The sequence below is a fragment of the Medicago sativa genome, chromosome 8 (assembly GCF_051527215.1).
Source record: "Medicago sativa cultivar Bolivia chromosome 8, Bolivia_mono, whole genome shotgun sequence".
NCBI classification, from domain to species: Eukaryota; Viridiplantae; Streptophyta; class Magnoliopsida; order Fabales; family Fabaceae; genus Medicago; species Medicago sativa.
The window spans coordinates 67148882-67171803 of record NC_140756.1 but is presented as its reverse complement, the minus strand read 5'-3'; the positions used below and the strand labels follow the sequence as shown (position 1 = coordinate 67171803).

General features: G+C 30.8%; 2 protein-coding genes across 2 annotated transcripts; one reads left to right on the top strand and one right to left on the bottom strand.

The window, feature by feature from the left end:
- The first annotated feature begins 5093 nt into the window (after positions 1 to 5093).
- LOC146900743 (uncharacterized) lies at positions 5094 to 7139 on the top strand. Its single transcript, XM_085734588.1, has one exon. The coding sequence runs from the start codon at positions 5200 to 5202 to the stop codon at positions 6787 to 6789; it is 1590 nt and encodes a 529-aa protein (XP_085590714.1). The 5' UTR covers positions 5094 to 5199; the 3' UTR covers positions 6790 to 7139.
- Positions 7140 to 16421: 9282 nt separating this feature from the next.
- Positions 16422 to 22146, bottom strand: LOC146900742 (beta-galactosidase 3-like). The gene is made up of 19 exons (XM_085738688.1): positions 21885 to 22146; positions 21673 to 21768; positions 21460 to 21572; positions 21189 to 21255; positions 20999 to 21091; positions 20587 to 20730; positions 20040 to 20128; positions 19847 to 19952; positions 19671 to 19758; positions 19387 to 19505; positions 19138 to 19302; positions 18873 to 19051; positions 18673 to 18782; positions 18481 to 18590; positions 18132 to 18242; positions 17942 to 18055; positions 17645 to 17847; positions 17040 to 17376; positions 16422 to 16949 (listed from the first exon to the last, which is right to left on the bottom strand). Exons 1-19 carry the CDS (start codon positions 22053 to 22055, stop codon positions 16815 to 16817), a joined length of 2550 nt encoding a protein of 849 aa, XP_085594814.1. The 5' UTR covers positions 22056 to 22146; the 3' UTR covers positions 16422 to 16814.
- Between the last annotated feature and the right edge of the window lie 776 nt (positions 22147 to 22922).

Sequence of the window (22922 nt, the reverse complement as noted above, 5' to 3'; positions counted from 1 at the left end):
AATTTAAGGACTCGTTGAAAAAAAATGATCATAACACACTCTCTTTCACAAAATCTCAATACAGACTCTTTTATACTCTTTTTTTCTTTCCGGGAGAGCTAGAGAGAAGGAAAGAGAGTGATAGAGAAGGGAGGGGAGAGAGGGAAACGAGAGAGAGTAAAATCTTAAAAGAAAAAACAATCCTAAGAAATCTCATGTTTTCATGAAAGACTTTTTCATGCTAAAATTTCACTTGAAAATCCCAAAAAATTCATCAAAATCCGATTTATTAAACAATCCTTCGAAATTTGAATGATCTTGAATACCACGAGACTTTTTTTAAGTGGTGAAGAGTTTTGATTGAATACCACATGACTTTTTTTAAATAACAAAGAGCCTTGATTGAATATCACAATACCTTTTTTAACTTGGAAAGAGTCTTGATTGAACACCACAAAAAAAATTTCATGATAAAAAAATCTTTTAAAATCCCTTAGAATCATAATCCAATACACCCCTATTTGATTCATGGTCAATTATCTTTCAATATATATAGATTTAATTAATTGTTTTGGCGTCATTGCAGATTAAGGACGTGAGTATTCCAAACACTTGAACATAGTCATGTTTATACACATAAATACTCTTTCTTTTACAACACTAATATAGATGTTGTAAGTTTGTTCGCAGATTCATCTTGTATGTTTTAATTTCCCGTATTTGTGCTTTGTGTTTTTTATTCTAGTATTAGTACGGTGTTTATTTTATTCAGGTTAAAAAAAATAGTTTTGATCAATGCAAATTCAATCAATGATTTTAGCGTCGTTAACAATGCAAATTCGATGACATGAGTATTTCAGAAACTTAAAATTAGTCATATTTATATGCATACGTACTCTAACGTATTATGTTATTAACATGAATGTCGTGAGTTTGTTCGCAGATTCGTTCTTTTTGTTTTTAACAACTTTGAATTTGTATTATAATGTATTTTATCAACTAAAGATATTATAATGTATTTTCGGTTACAACTAAAATATTGTTGTACTCGACAAAATCTTACAATAAATTGTAGTGTTTAAATTGAAAATAATAACAATTATTATTTTTTTATGGTTTTACTTGTCTTGCATTTTATTTACCTAAATATTAATTTTAAAAATATCATATATATAAATTAAAATATTGTTGTACTCGACACAATCTTACAATAACTTGAAATGTTTACCTTGAAAATCACATTAGTTAATAATTTCTTGTGATTTTACTAGTCTTGCATTTTATATACCTATATGTTAATTTTAGAAATTTCATATATATAAATTAAAATTTGAAGATTGTGTTCTATAATTATACTAGTCTTGCATTTTTTAATCATCGAGACACGTATATTGTAGGCTAAAGTGCAACTTTGGCCCCCTATATTTCAAAAAGTTGCGATTTTCGCCCCCTAAGTTTGAAAACTACAATTTTGGTCCTCTATGTTTTAGCCCCTTTGCATATTTGGTCCTTTTGGTCAATTTTGACCAAGTCAACGCATATGTGGCATGTCACGTGTGTAATTAATTAATTAAAAAAATAAAAAATCGAAAAAATCAATTTTTAAATTAAATAAATGAAAAAAATAATTTAAAAATATTAAAAAAATCTGGAAAAATGAAAAATAATAAAAAAATATTAAAAAATTCTGGAAAAATGAAAAATAATGAAAAAATAAAAAAATTTAAAAAATTTCCAGATTTTAAATTAAATAAATGAAAAAAAATCCAGAAAATCAATTTTTAAATTAAATAAATGAAAAAAAATAATAATAAAAAATAATGTCAAATTTTCCAGATTTTTTAAAAAATTCGAAAAAAATACGGAAATTTTTTTAAAAAATCTGGAAAATTTAACATTATTTTTTTCGAAAATTTTTTTTCAAATTTTTTCCAGAATCTTTTACAGAATTTTCTAATGTTGAAAATTTGACATTCTAAAGGCGCAAGGAAACGAAAAAAGTATACACAAAAACACCGACGAGAATACAACTTGGCCACAAATTTGGTACATATTTCTTCTTTAGGGAAATGAATGTTTCCATGACATTACTTTTTCGAATAAGTGATTCTTGGAATTGTCCATGAATTTTTATGAAATTTTTTTCGTTTTTCTAATTATTTTTATTAATATTTTTATTTTTCAGTGAATTTTTTTCGTTTTTTTAATCATTTTTATTAATATTTTTATTTTTCAAGAATTATTTCATTTTTTTGTAATATTTTTTGGTTTTTTAAATTTTTTTATTTTTTCATTATTTTTCATTTTTCCAAAATTTTTTAATTTTTTTTATTATTTTTCATTTTTCCAGAATTTTTTATTATTTTTTTCATTTATTTAATTTAAAAATTGATTTTTTATTTTTTTAATTAATTAATTACACACGTGGCATGCCACGTATGCGTTGACTTGGTCAAAATTGACCAAAAGGACCAAATATGTAAATGGGCTAAAACATAGGGGACCAAAATTGTAGTTTTCAAACTTAGGGGGCCAAAATCGCAACTTTTTGAAAGATAGGGGGCCAAAGTTGCACTTTAACCTATATTGTATTGTATGACATACATTGTACCTCACATTGGGTTGACATTTAGCATAATGCATTAACCTAATCATATCAACGACTTCCTTATGTTGCCCACATACAATAACATTCAATCATCGTATTTCAAATACCTATAGTACTCATTCTAAGAGTACTTAAGATTTTATCTAGGTATGATTATGGGATATAGTAATGCTTAATAGGTCGAGGTTGACAATTCTTAACAGCGGAATCATTGTTAAATCTATTCTATCCTAACTTAAACAACAAAGCATAAACAGATGGAATTGAATATACCCAGTGAGGGTTCTTGCAAATAAGAAGAAACTTTCCAAATATATCAAAGTGTTTGTATTCCTGATTCTGAAGAAACTCTAACATAGTATCGGTCCTTAAAAATTTGTCAAACATTTTAAAATCTAGGTTGCTCAATTCTTTGGGCAGAAAACGTGCATGATTGCGGATTTTTGGCACCGAAGAACCCTCGAGTATCTCACGCATTGTCTCCATCATTATTTTTACTGATTCCATTGAAGGATTGGAGCTGGTGAAAATCAAGTGTGTCTGAAATTGTTTGGCGCAACGAGAAAGAGAAGTTAACTTAATTGTTTGACGCAACGAGAAAAATAATATCTTTAGTTGTAACCAAAATAACATTGTTTAGTTTTGTCAAAAAAATTCAACATTAAATTAACTATACACAAATGATTGAAATTCAACATTAATCCAACCTTTATAAAATTGACAACATTACACTACATTACATCAAATAACTTAAAACTCCAAGACATTCCACCAAATCCAAATCTCTACCGACAATTTGGCATTTGCATTTTGAACGAACCCAAAGATATAGCTTATTATTTTCAGCTATCCATAAAACATGGATATTACATCGTCAATATCGTTAAGCATGTCATGATGATATATAGTTCATTTGTCGTTATCAGCTCATATATTTATGCATGGTACTTGTACAAAAACATGAAACACGGATTGATTTTCACCAAGATGAACAAAATATTGGTTAAGCCATGTCTTTAACTTATCCAACTTGTCAGTGGGCGTTAAAAAAACATTAATCATCCTCTTGAAAGCTTCATATCGAAAATGACCTTCACTTTTCCCTTCCTAAGACATGATTTACTTGACAGAAGTAGATACAAGAGAAAAGATCTGACTAAAATAAAATGAAAGAAACGATAAAATGAATTGTCCACCACACATATTTGTATAAAAATATATATATCAAACTTACGAAAATAGTCCCACTATTTTCAAATCAAATTTTTCGGTCTTCTATGGCAGCCTTGTGCTCATTAAAGTTGGGGGCTTTAGGCCCGGCAGCCTTGTGCTCATTAAAGTTGGGGGCTTTAGGCCCGACAGCCTTTGTGCTCAAACTACGTTGGGGGCTTTAAGCCCGGCAACTTTATGCTCACATGTTGAAGAGCCTAATTACGCTCATTTATGTTGTTGAATGGTACCACATGCATTTGCATATCAAGAAGTTTCACGATGATTTAAGTTGTTAAGTTGTTAAGAGTGCATTGTCAAGTTGAGTCGTGTTGTCGAGTCAAGTGTTAAGTTGAACATGATACCTGTTAATGATTTAAAAGATGATGAGTTGAATATGATTTAATGATAATATTTGATGATGATATTGATTATGATTGATACGACGCTAAAATGATAAATGCTTAATATGTTACTGATGTTTTATGTTGTTAAATGCATTTTGATGAATTATATGCTTAATTTATTGACTGTGAAATCTCACCCTTTCTGCTTGAAAATGTTGCCCTTCGTATGGGTAACTTGCAGGTAATAAAGACTAGAGGCGTTCGTGAGTGGACTCCTCACTTTGTGTCTAGGTGCTCTGATACGTAACGGGATGGGGCTTGCTTTCATAATCTATTCCTTACGTGTCTTTTATGAACCCTTTTATGATTAAGCATTGAACTATTTTATGAGATTTTCTGATAAGACCTGCGTGCCAAGACTTTTATCATGATGAACTATTTTCCGCTGCGTAGTTTCAGATTTTATGATGAATGAACTTGAAGGATAATTATTATTATTATCTATTTTATGATTTTTAAGAATATGTGACATTCCGTTTATGAAATAAATACTCTGATTTATATGAAATTTTTATGTTGGGAAAACGGGGTGTTACAATATGCCTTGTAATAAATATTTTGTAACTTTCTTGAAGTTATGTTATTTTTTTTAAGAATGAAGTTTTGTTATTTTGTGATCATCAATCAAATATAATTGAATGTTTTTTTTTCTTAATGAAAATATTTTTCAGTGTTTTGTTAGTATCGAAGATAACTGTCTTAATCATATTTTGTTATTTTATTGATAAGTGAAATTTATTTATTAATGATCATTTTACTAAAATTTCCTTATAATGGAAAAGCGGCTCCGCTAGGGTTTCTTCCCAGCACCGTTCTCCATTTCATGTTTGTAGCAATTGATTGAAGCTAGTTATAATTCAGGTGAGTTCACTTCATTCACGTGTGCTTCTTGCTATTGATTGTTCGGTGGGTTTATGTCCAATTCTTTCCAATTGAGCATAATTCCATAGTTTTGTTACGTGCTTGCTCCTTGTCTTTGTTGCGATCTCAGCTGCCATGTTCGACTGGCAGGCTGAGAGGATGGTTCCAGCACCAATTCCCTCTGCCACGAGGGTTGTCACACCTCAGGCGCCGGTGGTTTCCTCTGCGGTCTCGTTTGCACAAGCACTGACAGGCTCTCCATTGACATCATCTGCCCAGACCCTACGGGGCAAAACAGCTCTCTCGGACCCCCTTCCGGTGCCCTCCATTCGTGGTGACATGCTATCTGTTAAGATCACTGACGACGTTTATTCTTGTGGATTGGATTTTTGCAAAACCAACCTTAGAGGGCGGTTAGTTCTGAACAAGGGCGATAAGCCTTTCTCCTCCAAGGATCTCGCTGCCAAGTTACAGAAATTGTGGAAAGTGCAAGGGCCATGGCATCTTACATCCCTTGGCCGGGGGTTTTATGAATTTTTCTTTAACTCACAAGAGGATATGAGAACCGTTTGGGCAGCAGGTACTGTTAGCTTGAAGCCTGGGTTACTCAGATTATTTGAATGGAAAAAAGACTTTAACATGCACACGCAACGACAAACTCACACTCAGGTTTGGGTTCGATTATGGGAATTACCACAAGAATATTGGATGGAGAGGACCTTATATGAGATTGCCGGGGCGGTAGGGACTCCGTTACTCATTGATAATGTGACTCGTAACAGACTTTACGGTCATTATGCCCGAGTTCTGGTTGACATGGATCTTTCGAAGGATATATTTTATGAGATCATGGTGGAACGTGAAGGTTTTGCATTCCCATTGGCAATAGAGTATGAGGGACTACCTGATTTTTGCAAACACTGTACAAGCATTGGCCATGATGTTTCTAAGTGTCGCTGGTTATACCCTAGAAAGGATGATTCCAAGCAAAAACCTACTGATGGTAAGGGGAAAGAGCAAGTTCCAATAAAAAAACCTGAGTGGATGCCGTTGAAGGACAATCCTTCCGGAACAGGCTCCTCCAAGGCCTTTGAAACCCCACATACTGCGCAGCCTCTGGTGACTAAAAATAATGTTGAGACTTCATTTAGTATTCCTTTACAAAACGTTACAGACGAGGTTCCTCAACGTGATTTGCATTCTGCGGTTCCTTTATTGACACTGGTGACAAATGAATCACAGGATGCTGCCATATCTCCGGAAGGGAACATCTCTATTCCGGTTGTTGATGTTCTGGTTGCTACTGGTACTCATTTGCAATTGGAGCATGTTCATGTGCAGGAGGAGCCTATTGTTGATCTTGTAGACTCAACTGCAGCAGCTGACACACAGGTTTCCCTACATGCCTCTGCAGGTACAGCCGCTGATGTTCATAATGTTGATAGGGAGGTTTCACCAGCTGTTCAATTGGTTGCCACTGATGGTGCAGATTTGGAGGATGTCAACAGGCCCGTAATTGTCCGTGAAGAAGGAATGACACATAGCAATCCTCGTATTCAGCATGACCTTGATTTATGGGCCAGAATACGTGAATATGATCAACGAATGGCTGATGAAGGCTTCACTCAAGTTCTTACCAAGGCGCAGAAACAAAATCGTAAAAAGCAAGTTCTTGGCACGCCCTATCAAACCCGTGCAAAGGGTGGTCTTCCATCTTCCAAATGATTATGTTATATTGGAATGTCCGTATCAGCTGTGCGGACAAATTGGCGAATATGGGTCATGGGGTTCAAAGTTCTATTTGGTTCGAAACTCTTCCGGCTGATTGCATATGTATTTCTTCGTGATAGAGTTGGTTTGTTTAACTACATATTTTCTTAGTCTGTAGCAGTTTTTTCAGTATTTTGGGTTTGTTTTTCTTCTGAGGGTTTTGGCCTAGTCCCCCCTCTTCTTGTATATATTTTTCCTTTTTTTTTTTAATAAAATTTTAGAGTTTGGCGGCATAGGACGGAGGTTTCCCAGATGCCAACCTAGTTGGTATGTCGGTGTTTTCTCCCGATGTCTGCCATTACTCCTTGCTTAGCAAAAAAAAAAATTATTTATTAATGTTTTTTTATTAAAATTTATATTTAAGAATTTTTTTTCTTAGACTAAATATGTAAACAATTGTCATTTTTTTCATTGGATTACCTGCAAAAGAAAAACTCATAGAAAGGTAGTTCTATTGCATCCTAAAAACTAAAAAATCATAGGAAGTTTGTTATGTTGCATGAAATAGACTCAATGTCAGATAAAAGCACATGAACATCATAAAATTTTTAAGGTACAATCACAAAACTTATTTTTAATAAATGTAAATTGAATATATGGTTCGCTTTTAATAAAATAAAAATATATTTTGATATTGAATAAAAATAATATATATATTTTGATATTCAATCATTTAGAGATTATTTTTGAAAAAGCATAATTAGTTTTGTGTTTGTTTATCGTAATAACAATCACTTCTTTAAAAGAAAAAAAATTGTTTGGATACAACTATATAAAATTTATTTTGTGTTACAAAATTATCTTCTTGTTTAAAGTTTTTTTTTAAAGTTATAACAAACCCCGTAGGGCTTATTTGTTACGAATTAAAATAAAAATAATATTGACATTCAATAAATTAGTTATTTTTTAAAATTTTATAAAAATATCATAATCTATTTTGTGTTTGTTTATGGTAATAAAATCATTTTAAAAAATAATAATATAATGTAGTTTGTTTAAATACATCAGTATGTCCTCGTGAGCTTAGTTTAGTTGGTAGGGATAATGCATAATATATGCAAGGTCCGGGGTTCAAACCTCGGCCACAACAAAAAAAAAGATACATCATTATAAAAGAAACTTTTTGTTGCAATTATAAAAGAAACTTTTTGTTGCAAAATGACATCAATATTTTGAAATTTATGTTCTCTTTTAAAAGAAACTTTTTGTTGCAAAATGACATCAATATTTTGAAATTTATGTTCTCTTTCAACTAAATAGGTTCTTTTGTTACGAAAGACACAAAATGATAAATTAAGTTGAGGTGTCAAAATATTAAGATGTGACAAAGTTGTGTTTTTACGGATCATTAACTTTCATAATTAGAGAAAGATAATAGATTTGATAAAAAAAAAATAATAGATTGTATTTGTTTTTTTAGCTCTTTAGATATTTAAAAGTTGAATTATAAAAAAAATTGTTTTGATTGGGATTAAGATTAAGTTTGTTTGTAGATTAAGTTAGTGTGTTTTATTGAGTGAATTTGTTTTAATTTGTTTTTAAAAGAAAAATAGGGGGAAGTTGAAACAAAACACACAAAATGATATAATTTTGATGATGTTTCAAAAGATTAAGAAGGAGTAAGATTATATTTTTGATAGACATTAAGTTTCATGATTAGAGATTAGAGAATAGAGAATAGAATTATAGGAAAAATTATAGAGAATAGAGATTAGAGAATAGAATCAAAACAAATTTTCCTATAATTTGTTTTTAAGAGAGAAAAAATAAGGAGAAGTTGAAGCAAAAGACACAAAAATATATAATTTTGATGATGTGTCAAAAAATTAAGAAGGGGTAAGATTGTATTTTTGATAGACATTAAGTTTTATAATTAGAGAAATAGACATTAGGTTTCATGATTAGAGATTAGAGAATAGAGAATAGAAGATTGTAATTTTTTTTAACTCTTTAGATATTTAAAGGTTGAATTATAGGAAAATTTGTTTTGATTGGAATTAAGATTAAGTTTTTTTTTTATTTAAAAAAGATTTAATTAATGTGTTTTATCGATTGAGTTTGTTTAATTTGTTTTTAAGAGAGAAAAAATAGGGAGAAGTTGAAGCAAAAGACACAAAAATATATAATTTTGATGATGTGTCAAAAAATTAAGAAGCGGTAAGATTGTATTTTTGATAGACATTAAGTTTTATAATTAGAGAATAGATAGAGAATAGATTCCAAATATAAAATCGCTTATTCAAAAAAACTTATCTTATACAAAATAGCTTATTACGATCTCTTTTTAAAAACCAGTTTATTTATGCAAAACAACTTATTATGATCTCTGTTAAAAAAACAGCTTATTTGAAACAACTTATTTATACAAAACAACTTATTAGTATCTCTTTTTTAAAAAACAACTTATTCGAAACAACTTATTTATGCAAACCAGCTTATTACGATCTCATTTTAAAAAACAACTTATTCAAAAGAGCTTAGTTATGCAAAACAGCTTATTTATGCAAAACAGCTTATTAAGATCTATTTTTTAAATCCGCTTATTCAAAATATCCACCAGTATGTAAACTAAAGAGGAAATCGAACTGTTGTGAATGTTGTGTCAAAATTTAGTTGCAGTTACAACTGAAATGAAAGGATTTTAAGAAAGATGTTTATGAGTAAAATTTCCTCTGTAGATTTCAGTAAAAAACTACAATTTTTTTTTTACATTATCGTAAAAGATTTAATTTTTTTAAGGTAAAATTGGTTAGTTTATATACTTCAGAACTCACAGGCACAAGTCATGCCAAACCATCTAACCTCACAAATGAAAACCAGGACAGGCAACAACAAAGGCAAAAAAATAGAAAAGGATTCTACACGTATTTCCACAAACATGTTTAAATCTATTGATGTATTGGTCGCGAACAGAAACCAACCACTGAAGGATTCTTCTGGGGTCATTATCACACTAGAAGAGAATAGCAATCTTGTGATACACACAAAAAGGTTGTTTTATCCACATATGTTTCTTTCTTAAATGTAACATCCAACATCCTAGTAATACAGTAATTCAAACATCTTAGCGATCTGTATAACATACTCTCTAAAAATGTGTTTTTATAAGTATACAAGTTGAGATGCTTAGTGCAGAATCATGTACAAGAAAACTTGTTTGCGTACGCGTGGGGCAAAATATCGTTGCTAGTGGAAATTGATAAATTCACTTAATAACAACGATTTTATCGATGAAACTCAAAAGAAAGTTGTATCAAACAGAAAATTGAATACACACATTTACACTGCTGCAGAATTAAAATATTTCATAGAAAACAGACACGGTTTCACAAAGTTTCGAGAGCTTGGTTCTCTCCCATTCAAATAACTACTCATATTATATATTTTTTAACATGCAATGTTTTTCTTTCAAAAAAAAAATGCAATGTTTGATTTGTAGAAGTCTAAGGATGTATTTTGTTGTTCTGGATAAAGCAACAACGCATCGGTTGATAACTATTGTTGAAAATGAGATCGTAATAAACTGTTTTGCATAAATAAGCTGTTTGGAATAAGCTGTTTTTAAAAATGAGATCGTAATAAGCTGTTTTGCATAAATAATTTGTTTCGAATAAGTTGTTTTTTAAAAAGGAGATCCTAATAAGTTGTTTTGTATAAATAAGTTGTTTCGAATAAGTTGTTTTGCATAACTAAGCTCTTTTGAATAAGTTGTTTTTTAAAATGAGATCGTAATAAGCTGTTTTGCATAAATAAGCTGTTTCAAATAAGTTGTTTTTTAAAAAAGAGATCCTAATAAGTTGTTTTGTATAAATAAGTTGTTTTGAATAAGCTGTTTTTTTAAAAGAGATAATAATAAGCTGTTTTGCATAGATAAGCTGTTTTGAATAAGCTGTTTTTGAAAATGAGATCATAATAAGCTGTTTTGCATAATTAAGCTCTTTTGAATAATCTATTTTGCATAAATAAGTTGTTTTTAAAAATGAGATCGTTATAAGTTGTTTTTCATAAAAAAGTTTTTTCAAATAAGTTGTTTTTTAAAAAATAGATCCTAATAAGTTGTTTTGTATAAATAAGTTGTTTCGAATAAGCTGTTTTTTTAAAAGAGATCATAATAAGCTCTTTTGCATAAATAAGCTGTTTCAAATAAACTGTTTTTTAAAAATATATTATAATAAGTTGTTTTGCATAGATAAGATGTTTTGAATAAGTTTTTTTTTTTTTTAAAATAGATCTTAATAAGCTCTTTTGCATAAATAAGTTGTTTTTTTAAAAAAGATCGTAATACGTTATTTTCCATAAAAAATTATTCGTTTTGGTATTTTATTTTATGAAATTAAAAAAAGTGGGAGAGAGATGATGTAATTAAAAAAAAATAAGGTGATAATCAAAAATATAATTATTTAAATAAAAAAAGATTAATATTTTTTGAAGTTATCCATTTGACTTTTTTATTTTAAAGAGATGATCCATTGGATTTTGAAAATAAGATGGATGGATCAAATCTATCCATAGTTTTAAGAGTGTTACTTTTCCCACCCTACGGCCTTCTCCCGCGCCCTGTAAAATTTTCAAAAATGCCCTTGTGCATTCCGGATTTTAAAATCCGGATTCATGTTTACTATTTCGGATTTTATAATTCAGACAATTCTTATGTATAATCAGCCATCAGACTCTCTCACATTTCAGCAGTTTTGAGTTTTGCTTTTAAAAACAACAAAAAAAACTAAGTAAAAAAATGATAAAAACCTGTCAAATAAAATCATAAAAATATAAAATTAGCACCAAAAAATTTTAAAAATCAAATAAAACTAATGCCAATTTTTTCAGATTTTTCTGAGAATATGAAAAATTAAAAAAAAATGAAAAATGGGTCTAAACGATGGTATTTTGGATTTTGAGGGGCGGAGTCCCGTAAGAAGTCCCTTCTACGGTAGTCATGGTCCTTGAATTTTTTCTGATTTTCTGGGGAAGTTTCGGAGCAATCCCATCAAGTAGCCCGAAAACCCGATTTTTGACTAAGAACAGGTAACAATGACCTAAAAACAGAAGGATGAGAGTTACGATGATTAATATTGTCCCTAAAACGACTATCCATGTAACAAACATGTTTAGAATTTGTGCTGATACAGTTCGAATTATATAATCCGAACTGTTTTACCTTGAAAAAGGGTGTTTAGAGGGTTTCCGGATTATGTAATCCGGAAACATCATGTAACGCGTCCTATTTTGTGAATTTTCCGGATTACAAAATCCGTTACTCATTTTTTCACCCTTTAACAAAAGAAAACACCATTCCGGATTATAAAATTCGGAAACTCAAGGGAATTTTTGGAAAAAATAGGGCGCGCGAGGAAACCTACAGGGTGTACCCAAACCAATCAACAATTTTTTTTTTGTTTGATGGATGGATTGGATGAATTTTGTAGTGGATGGATTGGATGGATATGGATCTCATGAATCATATTGCCACCCCTAGTATAAATATAACCATTCTTTTCACTAACATCACATCGCCATAAATTTTTCCATAATTTAGAGATAATAGAGTTTTAAATTTATAAATCTGCAAACGAACATCACATCACCATAAATTTTTGGCTAAAGTGCACTTTTCTCCCCTTAACTTTTAAAAACTTGCAATTTTGGCCCCCTAACTATGAAAACTACAATTTTGGCCCCCTAAGTTTTAGCCCAATTTGGTCCTTTTGGTCAATTTTGACCGGTCAATGCCCATGTGGCATGCCACGTGGGTAATTATTAAATTAAAAAAAATAAAAAAAGCCACTTAATCATTTTTTAATTAAATAAATAAAAAATCTAATTAAAAATATTAAAAAAATCAGAAAAAATATTAAAAAATTCGGGAAAAATGAAAAATAATAAAAAATTGAAAAAAAATATGAAAATTAATAAAAAAATTGAAAACAAATTCTGGAAAAATGAAAAATTAATAAAAATGAAAAAAATTGAAAAAATACGGAAAAAAATTTAAAATTTCTGGAAAAATTAATAAAAATAAAAAATGATTAAAAAAATAAAATAATCTAATAAAATGAAAAATAATGAAAAATAAAAATTCTGGAAAATATTTAAAAAAATTTAAAAAATTTCATTGTAATATGCATATTTCGAAATTTTCATTGTAAAATTCCCGGTTTATAAATACACAAAAATTCCCGGTTTATAAATACACAAAAATTCCCGGAAAAAATACTAATGAAAATTTCAAAATTTCGAAAAATACACAAAAAACCTAAGCTTGGTTTATAAATACACATATTTTTTCCCTTATTCTCGGTTTATAAATACACAAAAATTTCCGGTTTATAAATACACAAAAATTCCCGGAATTTTTTTTGGAAATAAATACACTGAAAAAACCTAAATCGACATATATACTAATGAAAATTTCAAAATTAATTTCAAAAATTTCATTTTTTAAAAATGATTATTCTTTTTAATTTTTTCGAAAATTTCGAAATTTTTTAATATTTTTTTCAATTTTTTTTATTAATTTTTCATTTTTCCAGAATTTTTTAATCTTTTTTATTTTTTCATTATTTTTCATTTTAATAGATTATTTTATATTTTTAATAATTTTTTATTTTTATTAATTTTTCCAGAATTTTTAAATTTTTCCCGTATTTTTTCAGATTTTTTTTTATTTTTCCAGAATTTTTAAATTTTTTCCGTATTTTTTCAATTTTTTCATTTTTATTAATTTTTCAATTTTCCATAATTTTTATTTTTTTATTAATTTTTCATTTTTCCAGAATTTTTTTATATTTTCTGAATTTTTTTATTAATTTTTCAAATTTCCTGATTTTTAAAATATTTTTAATTAGATTTTTTATTTTTTTAATTAAAAAATGATTAAGTGCCTTTTTTTTATTTTTTTTAATTTAATAATTACCCACGTGGCATGCCACATGGGCATTGACCGATCAAAATTGACCAAAAGGACCAAATTTGCAATGGGGCTAAAACTTAGGGGGCCAAAATTGTAGTTTTCATAGTTAGGGGGCCAAAATTGCAAGTTTTTGAAAGTTAAGGGGGGAGAAGTGCACTTTAGCCTAAATTTTTCCAAAGTTCAGAGAAAAAGATTTTCAAATTTATAAATATGCAAATTGATATCTACAAATTTTCAAAAATTGCAAATTAATCCTTATCAATTTTCAAAAATAAGTACAAATTATTATCTAAACGTTTTTACGATGATCTATATTTACAAATGGGAGAAATTTGAAGATGAATGAATGAGTAATTAAGAAAACGGAGAATCATGTTTTTTTTAAACTAAATTAGCCCACCTAAATTGACATCGAGGAGAATCGAACTTGAGCATACTCTCAGGACACAAGCCAATACCACCAGATCAATTCAAGTGGGTTCAACGACCTTTTTAATATAAATCTCCTTACATTAAGCTTTCTTTGTAATTTGTTTGTGCAAGTTTCTTTTAATTGGAGATTTGGACCAATTTGATGGTGAAAAAAAAATATGATTAGCCATAACAACTTACTTTAATTAAAAAAATATTAATTTAAACTTCACATTCTCATGTTTTGCACAAAGTAGACAGAACAATGAACTTTCTATTCATGACAATAACCTCATCAAACAGTGGTGACATTAGGATCCACTCCTAATTTGAACCTGTTTTGCACCATACCTCAACTCACACAAAAACACAAATCACTTAAACCAATTCAATTTCCTCTCTCCCACCAGTGCCCATATCCGGTTAAAAGGCTGGGGACTGGTCATCTAAATTCACACACAAGGGTCCAAATTTCATTCAGACCCTTGTTTTCAGATTCACCTAATTGTTTTTCTTCGCTCATAATCGAACAACAAAACATTGTCATCCATAATTTAATAATGTTATACACTGTCATCATTTATCTTCTTCTCAATCTACCAAGAGGGTAATTTATGGTCAATCTTGACTCAAAATCACTCATCCAAATTGTTTTTCTTTCTCTTTTAGTTTAACAAGTAATTTCCATGTATTTTTTTGTCTTATTTCGTTTGTGTTTGTGCATTGTGTTTTTTTTATTTCTAGTATTAGTACGATGTTTATTTTATTCAGGTTGAAAAATTAGCTTTGATCACTGCAAATTCAATCAATGATTTTGTCGTCGTCAACATTGCAGATTTAAAGACATGAGTATTCTAGAAACTTGAACATAGTCATATTTATACGCATACGTACTCTGTTGTATTATGCTATTAACATGGATGATATGAGTTTGTATGCAGATTCATTCTTTTTATTTTTAACGACTTTGGATTTGTATTATATCGATGTACTTTATTAATTTGAATGAATGAATATTGTTTAATTTCGTCTAAAAAAATTCAATATTAAATTAACCATACACAAACGATTAAAATTCAACAACAATTCAACATTTCTAAAATTGTTACACTACAATACATCAAATAACTTAAAACTTCCAAGACTATCCACTAAATCCTAATCTCTACTTACATTTGGGGCGTTTGCATTTCTAACAAACCCAAAGATATAACTTATTATTTTCAGTCATTCAGAAATCAGGAATATTACATCGTTAAACATCTCATGATGATATATAGTAGTTCCTTTGTCGTTATCAACCCCTATATTTATGCACGGTACTTGTACAAAAACATGAAACACAGTTTAATTTTCACCAAGATGAACAAAGTATTGATTAAGTTGTATCTTTAACTCATCCAACTTGTCGACATGGTTAAAAAAAAACATTAATCATTCTCTTGAAAGCTTCGTACCTCCCTTTCTGAGACACAATTTACATGATAGAAGTGGATACAAAAGAAAATATCTTACTAAAATAAAATGAAAAAATGAATTGTCCACCACATATGTTTATACAAAAAATTAAAGGGAAATATGGTGCAATATTCCCCTATCAAACTTAAGAAAATAGTCCCCTTTTTTTCAATCAATTTTTTTAGTCTTCTATTTTCACATTTATTGAAATTTTGGTCCCTACTCATATTTTCTCCCCTATAAATGGTGATTTTAGGCTTAAAAAAAGTGAATGTCGGTCTTAAAAGCGTCATTTTTTCTTTAGATTCAATATTGAGGCAATAAAGCACATTTTTTAGGGAAAAAATATAGTTTAGACTTTAGATAAACATAGCTCAAATATGAGTTTAGACTTTAGATAAACATAGCTCGCTACATGATGGAAGTCTTGGTCCATGGGTAAGTATGCATATGGTTCCGATTTTTTTTATTAAGAACTTGAACAAGAGTAGCAATATGTCACATCATTGATCATAATTGTGTGAATGAGGATATTGAACAATTATTTTCTACTTTGATAAGACTGTAACTAATAGATTTATTTTTCACAATAAATCAAATTAAATCAACAACATTTTTTTACTGAAGAATATATATCTTCTTACATTAAGCTTTCTTTGTATTTTTTTTTTCTTTGTGCAAGTTTCTTTCAATTGTGGAGATCTGGACAAATTTGATGGTGAAAAATCATGATTTGCCATAACAGCTTACTTTATGCAAAAAAAAAAAAAAAAAAATTAAACTTCACATTCTCATGTTTTGCACATAGTACACGGAACAATGAACTTTCTATTCTATGACAATAAACCTCATCAAACAGTGGTTACATTAGGATCCACACCTAATTTGAACCTGTTTTGCACCATACCTCAACTCACACAAAAACACAAATCACTCAAACCAATTCAATTTCCTCTTTCCCACCAGTGCCCATATCCGGTTAAAAGGCCGAGGACTGGTCATCTAAATTCACACACAAGGGTCCAAATTTCATTCAGACCCTTGTTTTCAGATTCACCTAGCTACCTAACAATAATTTACACAACCCCTTCGCACTAGAACTTTACCTATAATAACTGCATTTATTATGCATTCCTATTTCTTGCAGTTTAAGTAAATGCACTCTACACGTAAAAAGACTCTTCCTTAACTAATTAAATGATTAACCCCTCCAATTTGTAGTAGCTGGAGTGCAAATAGCTTCAACTGATAACCGCTTCATCACCCTCGGACAAGGATCTTTCCCAAAATTGCTGTTTGATACAGTAACTATGCATCTTGGCTTCCCCACACATCTCTGTGAAAATAGGTGCAAAAAAGAAAACTAGTTAACTATAAATCAATGTAGTGGATTGTGAAATCATCTCAAGAGTATGTGGTAAATCACCTTCTCTAAAGTGGCATAGGATGCAGGGGAATGACAAGCTCCTTGCTCGTAATTACCGCAAGTCCCGAGAGGAGTTCCGAAGCTTGCAAATTTAATTGAAGAGATGGTCTGGCCAGGGCTACATTGCAAGTGAACCTTTGGTGCACGGAATTCTTCGGACTTACCGTAGCTATCAATGTGCCAATTCTTAATATTTGTGTGGTACTCTGACACATCAGCGCAGACACTGCCCACTGATCTCTTTACAAGTGAAATCTTTGAAGGATCTCCACCAAGTTCCTCAAAAATAACCAATAGGTTTTGAGTTGGCTTCAACCATGATCGAGGGACATGGTACCTGAAACATGTTACACGAAATGTAATACAATGTATTATGCTGGATCCAGATTTCTTAATGAAATCCATGCAAGTCGAGACGTCCAACTCGGATTTCAAGTTTGATGATTTCCGAACATAAAATCAAAATCGTTTGTGCAGACAGTAATAACCAGCTAACTGCGTGACTGCAGAGAATACGAAGCCTATTTTGTGCTTCAATGAACATTGCATGCTCTATTTCTGAATATGATAGCAATTGCAGAAGCTAAAAAATTAGCGATACTTACCATCGTTGGGTCGGTTGGCCACAACCGAGCTGGCACTTTTGAGGTCTAAACGACCCGGCATAGTTACAGTCGTTGCAATTACCATTTGCGAATATCGTCCAGTATCTTCCAATGCTCTGTCCATTAATCCATATTTGGCCTTTACCCATACCCTCCATATCTAATGCCAGTGGCTCGTCTCCTTCAGGTGCATCGAAATTAGTCTGCACATTTTACAGATAAATTTCATATATTTTGAAGCTAGTATTTTATTTGCAGTCAAACTTGTGTACAATTTTTTTTCTTTAATTTTTTTACCCTGTGCCATGTCAATGGTTGATTTCTTTGTACAACTATTGCCGACTGCATCCACTCAACAGATGAGATACTATTAGGAGATGCAAGATTCATGGCCTCTCCTTTCAGTCCAACCTGCTTGTAAGCATTTCTTGGTAAGAATTTTTCTTTAAAGTATGTAACTTAAGTATCTAAAGCAAGAATATGCAACCTGATAAGTCCATTTCTGTTGGGACAAGTCCCAATTTCCCCGGTTGAGTCCATGCAGTGCAACCGGACCTAGGATTCCTGTGCTCCATGTCTCAAAATGTTCTCCCACATTCTTTGATGACAAAACATGGAAAAAAAATAAGTCAATAATTGCAGTCAAGACTCATGAGCAGACAAGGAACGGAGCCATTACTGATATTTTTTTTTTTTTGTTGCCAAATTAGATGAATATTAATCTCCAACAACCTAGTTACATGGCTTTCATAATCATAGAAAGGTCAAAATGAGTAAACTTGACCACAAAATCAACAACTTCTAATTATAAAGTAGAAGAGAAAAGCAAAACTTACAGGAAGTCCGACGGCAACACTGAGCAGAGCTATTCTGTTTGTTCCGGCGCGAAGCTTTACCTTGCCGGTATGCATGAATCTCCTATACTCCCTTGTTCCATAGGTAGTACCTGGTTTTAATCAGGCATCACGTTTACTTTCAATAATCAGCTAGAATGAGGTACTAAACCGAAGGCAAGTAAATTTACATACCAGTAAGTTGACCATTGATGAAAACATGCACAGCATGGCCTTTGGACTGAACAATAAGAGTCGGGAGTTCACCACCGTGTAGAAAGGATTCAGATGAACCTATATCAACGCTGAAGAAACATAGACATGAAATGATTTTCAAAATGCTGAAACCAGATATAAGGTTAAAGAATTCCAAGGGTAAAGAAAATCAGGCTTACCTAGTTATATACCAAAGATAATCACTTGCATCTCTAGTTACATTTATCTGTTCTAAGAGACCAGGAGCTGTGAGTGTGAAGCTATCATCCAGAGAAGTAGTATCTTCATCAAAACTCTCCCATGAGAACATATGAGTATTTGTTGGTAACATTTGCATTTGAGATGTTTGCACTCCAACCTAAAATAAGAAGTTTCTATTATTAAATCATGTTGAATCAATGGACGCATCAAAGGGAAGGAAATTGTGTCTGACATTTTACTTACTTTTGCTGTATTAAAGACAGAATTTCTACAATCGGGGAGGATGCTGACGGACCAAGGGGGTAAACTATAGTGCATATTATTGAACAGCACTCTAGCAGCGGATTTTGAGTCGTAGTTTGAGAGAAAAGCAGCACAATCTCCGGATTCCGTAGAGTATACATGAGCCTGGAAAAAGTCACATATACCGTAGGATCGGTAAATAAGCTAAACACGCGTGGTTGGCAAAATAAATTTGAATTGAGTTGAAACCTGTTGGGAGCTCCCTAATGAAGTAACAATTGGGTCGGTTGAAACCAAAGCTCGCTCGCACATCTTGATAGCTCTATGAAGCTCCTTTAGATGACCATATTTTGGCTGCCTAATCAAACCTGCATTGTTTTATAGCAGAATACAGAACTATTCAGTTAATAATCACTACTGTAGTTTGAGATACTGTGCCGGCAATCGAATCCCAACAAGCATAAGCATTTGAGAAATCATCTATCTCTTATTTATTGCAGTAAAATTGTTAAAATTCAACAGTAATTTCTCACCATATTCATCTAGTGGAGCATCATAGTCATAACTAGTAGATATAAAAGGGCCTCCCGCGGTTCGTCCAAAATTGGTTCCTCCATGATACTACGGGAAAATGCTAGACAAATTAGGCTAATTACACTTACAATAGTAGGTGCCAATTTTTTTTTTTTAGCTATTTAAACTAACTAACCATGTAGTAGTTTACAAATGACCCTCCTCTCGTTACAAATCGAGCAACTGCAAATGCTAAATCCTGTACAGGTCTTTTGTGAATTGGACCTCCAAATTCTGTAAACCTTCATATTTAAAATTAAAGTTATATAGGATATTCATTTCTTTATTTTCAAACTTTAGTGTAATGTGGTGATAATGAACAAGCTTACCAGCCACTCCAAGCTTCAGTCCACATTGTAGGTTTATAGGGTCTATTTGGAGTAAACTTGTCACAATAGAAGCCATTACATGTGTTTATCTGTTACCACATAAACAAAAGACATTAGTTTAACTAACACATTAGTTTAATAGATGAACAAATGAACCACATGCTGTAGTTTAACTAACACATTAGTTTAGTGATATCTCAGAAACTTAAAATAATACTTCCTTCGTCCTATTATAAGTGTCACATATGGAAAAAAAATTCATCTCAAAATGAGTGTTAATTTAATTTTTAAATGTAATATAATATACTTTTTTACATGTGTAATCTCGTATCAATACTTTATGCACCACTCTGAAGTCAATTTTTTCCACTTTACATTTATGATAATGGAAAACAATCGATACTTGGTAAGGTTAACATGTTAAAATTGTTACACTCATAATGGGATGGAGGGAGTAGAATAAGGAGTAACTAAGTGGTATCATGGGAATGTGTTTCACTTCATGTTACACAGCTTTCAAGATGAAGACTGAGATTAGTATACTCACCACTGGATCTGGTGCATCATCTTCCTTGCACATCACCCAAGGAACTCCGGTTCCCATCTCTACAGCCATTTTGGCTGCCCAATTCACATAGTTTTGGCCAACAGTACCCTGTAACTTACTTTGTGCTCCATACTCATTTTCAATCTGAAATAACATATTGCGAAAATATCATAATTATTTCTAGATCTATAGTGACAAGTTTCAAATTGGATAATATACAGCTGACTTTATAGTTCAGCTGGCCGTAGACCGTTAGATCATGACAGAGACCGAATACGCCTTATATCCGACCGTAGAGGATCTCGGCTCAACAAGTTTTTAGTCACTAGTATAAGCTCTCAATAATTAAATGAAAATAAGTAGGTTTAAAATATAAGTTTATATATAAAAACAGTAACCTCAGAAAATTCACCTGAGAGAGAATGATAGGGCCACCCTGTGATTCAAAGAGCTGTTCACTCTTCATCAATCCTACAATCTTCTCAGTGAACCTTTGCATTTCCCTCTGCAACACAATTTATATGTCATAAATCTAACAAAAAAAAATTTATATTTTGGAAAATATTATATAATTAATAATTGTGTATGTGAAAAGTAAAAACCTTGAAAGGTTCATTGTCTGTTCTAAAGCTTATGCCTGGAACATACTTCAGCCAAACTGGAAATCCTCTGCAAACAAACAATATTAGAAAATCACAAAACACTCTCAAAAAACACCATATAAGATAAATACATCATACTGCATTTGAAAATAGAAACTATAAGATTTAATATATTAAAATACTATAATTTAATATATATTGTTTAGAATTATGATAAGAATAAATATACATTTAAAAGAAACAAAATAAAAGAGTAAGAAATGGAAGGTACCCAAAATTCCATTCAGCACAAACATAAGGTCCAATGCGAAGATGAGCATAGAGTCCAGCTTTTTGAATTGTCTTTATGAATTTCACTAGATCATATCTTCCTTCAAAATTGTACTAAATTTGATTGCATGCAACAAAAAAACATAAAAATCAGACAAGAAACACAGGTTGAAAACAAAAACAGAACACAACAGAACAAAAACAGAACAAGTACATTGCCAGGAGAAGGTTCATGAACATTCCAAAAAACATATGTTTCAATCACATCAAGACCTCCTTCTTTAGACTTTTGAATCAGATCTTCCCACATCTACACAAAAAAAAAAAACATAATTCTCAAACTGTTACAAAAAACACAAGTTTCAATCATAATGTTATGTTACAATCTTTGTTTTCATTTGAAGAAGAAAAGTAAGAGATTATTACATCAGGAGTACTTCTAGGATAATGTATAGAACCAGAAAAAAGAATTCTTCTTTGTCCATTGATAAGAATTGCTTTTCTATCATATGTAACACTAGAGTGAATGAATTGTGAAACCAAGCATAGAACAAAGCAAAATGTGAACAGCCATTTGGAAAACCAGGTAATTTCCATTGAAGGGAGGGTGGGAATAAAAGAAATGAAAACAAAGGTGGGGGTGTAGTTTTTATGATGATGATGATGAGTGATACTAGTGATTTTCTGTGACAGTGAGATAGCTATAACTAACTAATTTATAGTTGTACTGAGAATGACATAATGCGTGGCTGTGATTGTGATGAGAGTTACTACCAAGTGTACTATTATGTATCTGTCATACAGAGAGAGAGACAGTAAAAATGTGTAAACTCTTTATGGTGTCAGCATTCACTATTAACAGAAAAATGGAGAGTGTAAAGTGGTCTCACGTGAAGGTAGTAATAAAAGTGAAAACAAAATTAATGAATGGAAATTCATTTATTTGTTTTACTAAAAATGTACAACGGTTATTTAATGCTAGGTCATAATTATAATGGAAAATATGTGATATGTTAGGGAAATACTTAGGTGCCATAGTTTTTTGATGCTATTGGTGGCATAGGTTCATTTCAGATGAAAGAGAATGATGAATGAATTGATTAAAATAAATTATTTAGATGAGAAAGAATGAGTTGTTAGAGAGAGATAAATACAAAGGTACCAATGACACCAATAACACCAAAAGCCAATGACACTTAAGTACTATCCGTTCTGTTAGTATGATACATCAATGTGGTGTAATAAAGTTGATAAATAACTAAAATTTCCAAGTAGGTAGTTAAAAATTGAATCTTATTCTATTAGTGTAGAGTGTTATAAATTTGATTACATTGATAAAAAAAAGATTGGTTAAACTGAATTTTAGTATTTTAGGGTGATGCAAATAACATGTTCATCCTAGTAAGATGACACGTAATGTCAGCACCTGAATTGCAAACTAGATCTAGAACATGTTATGTTATA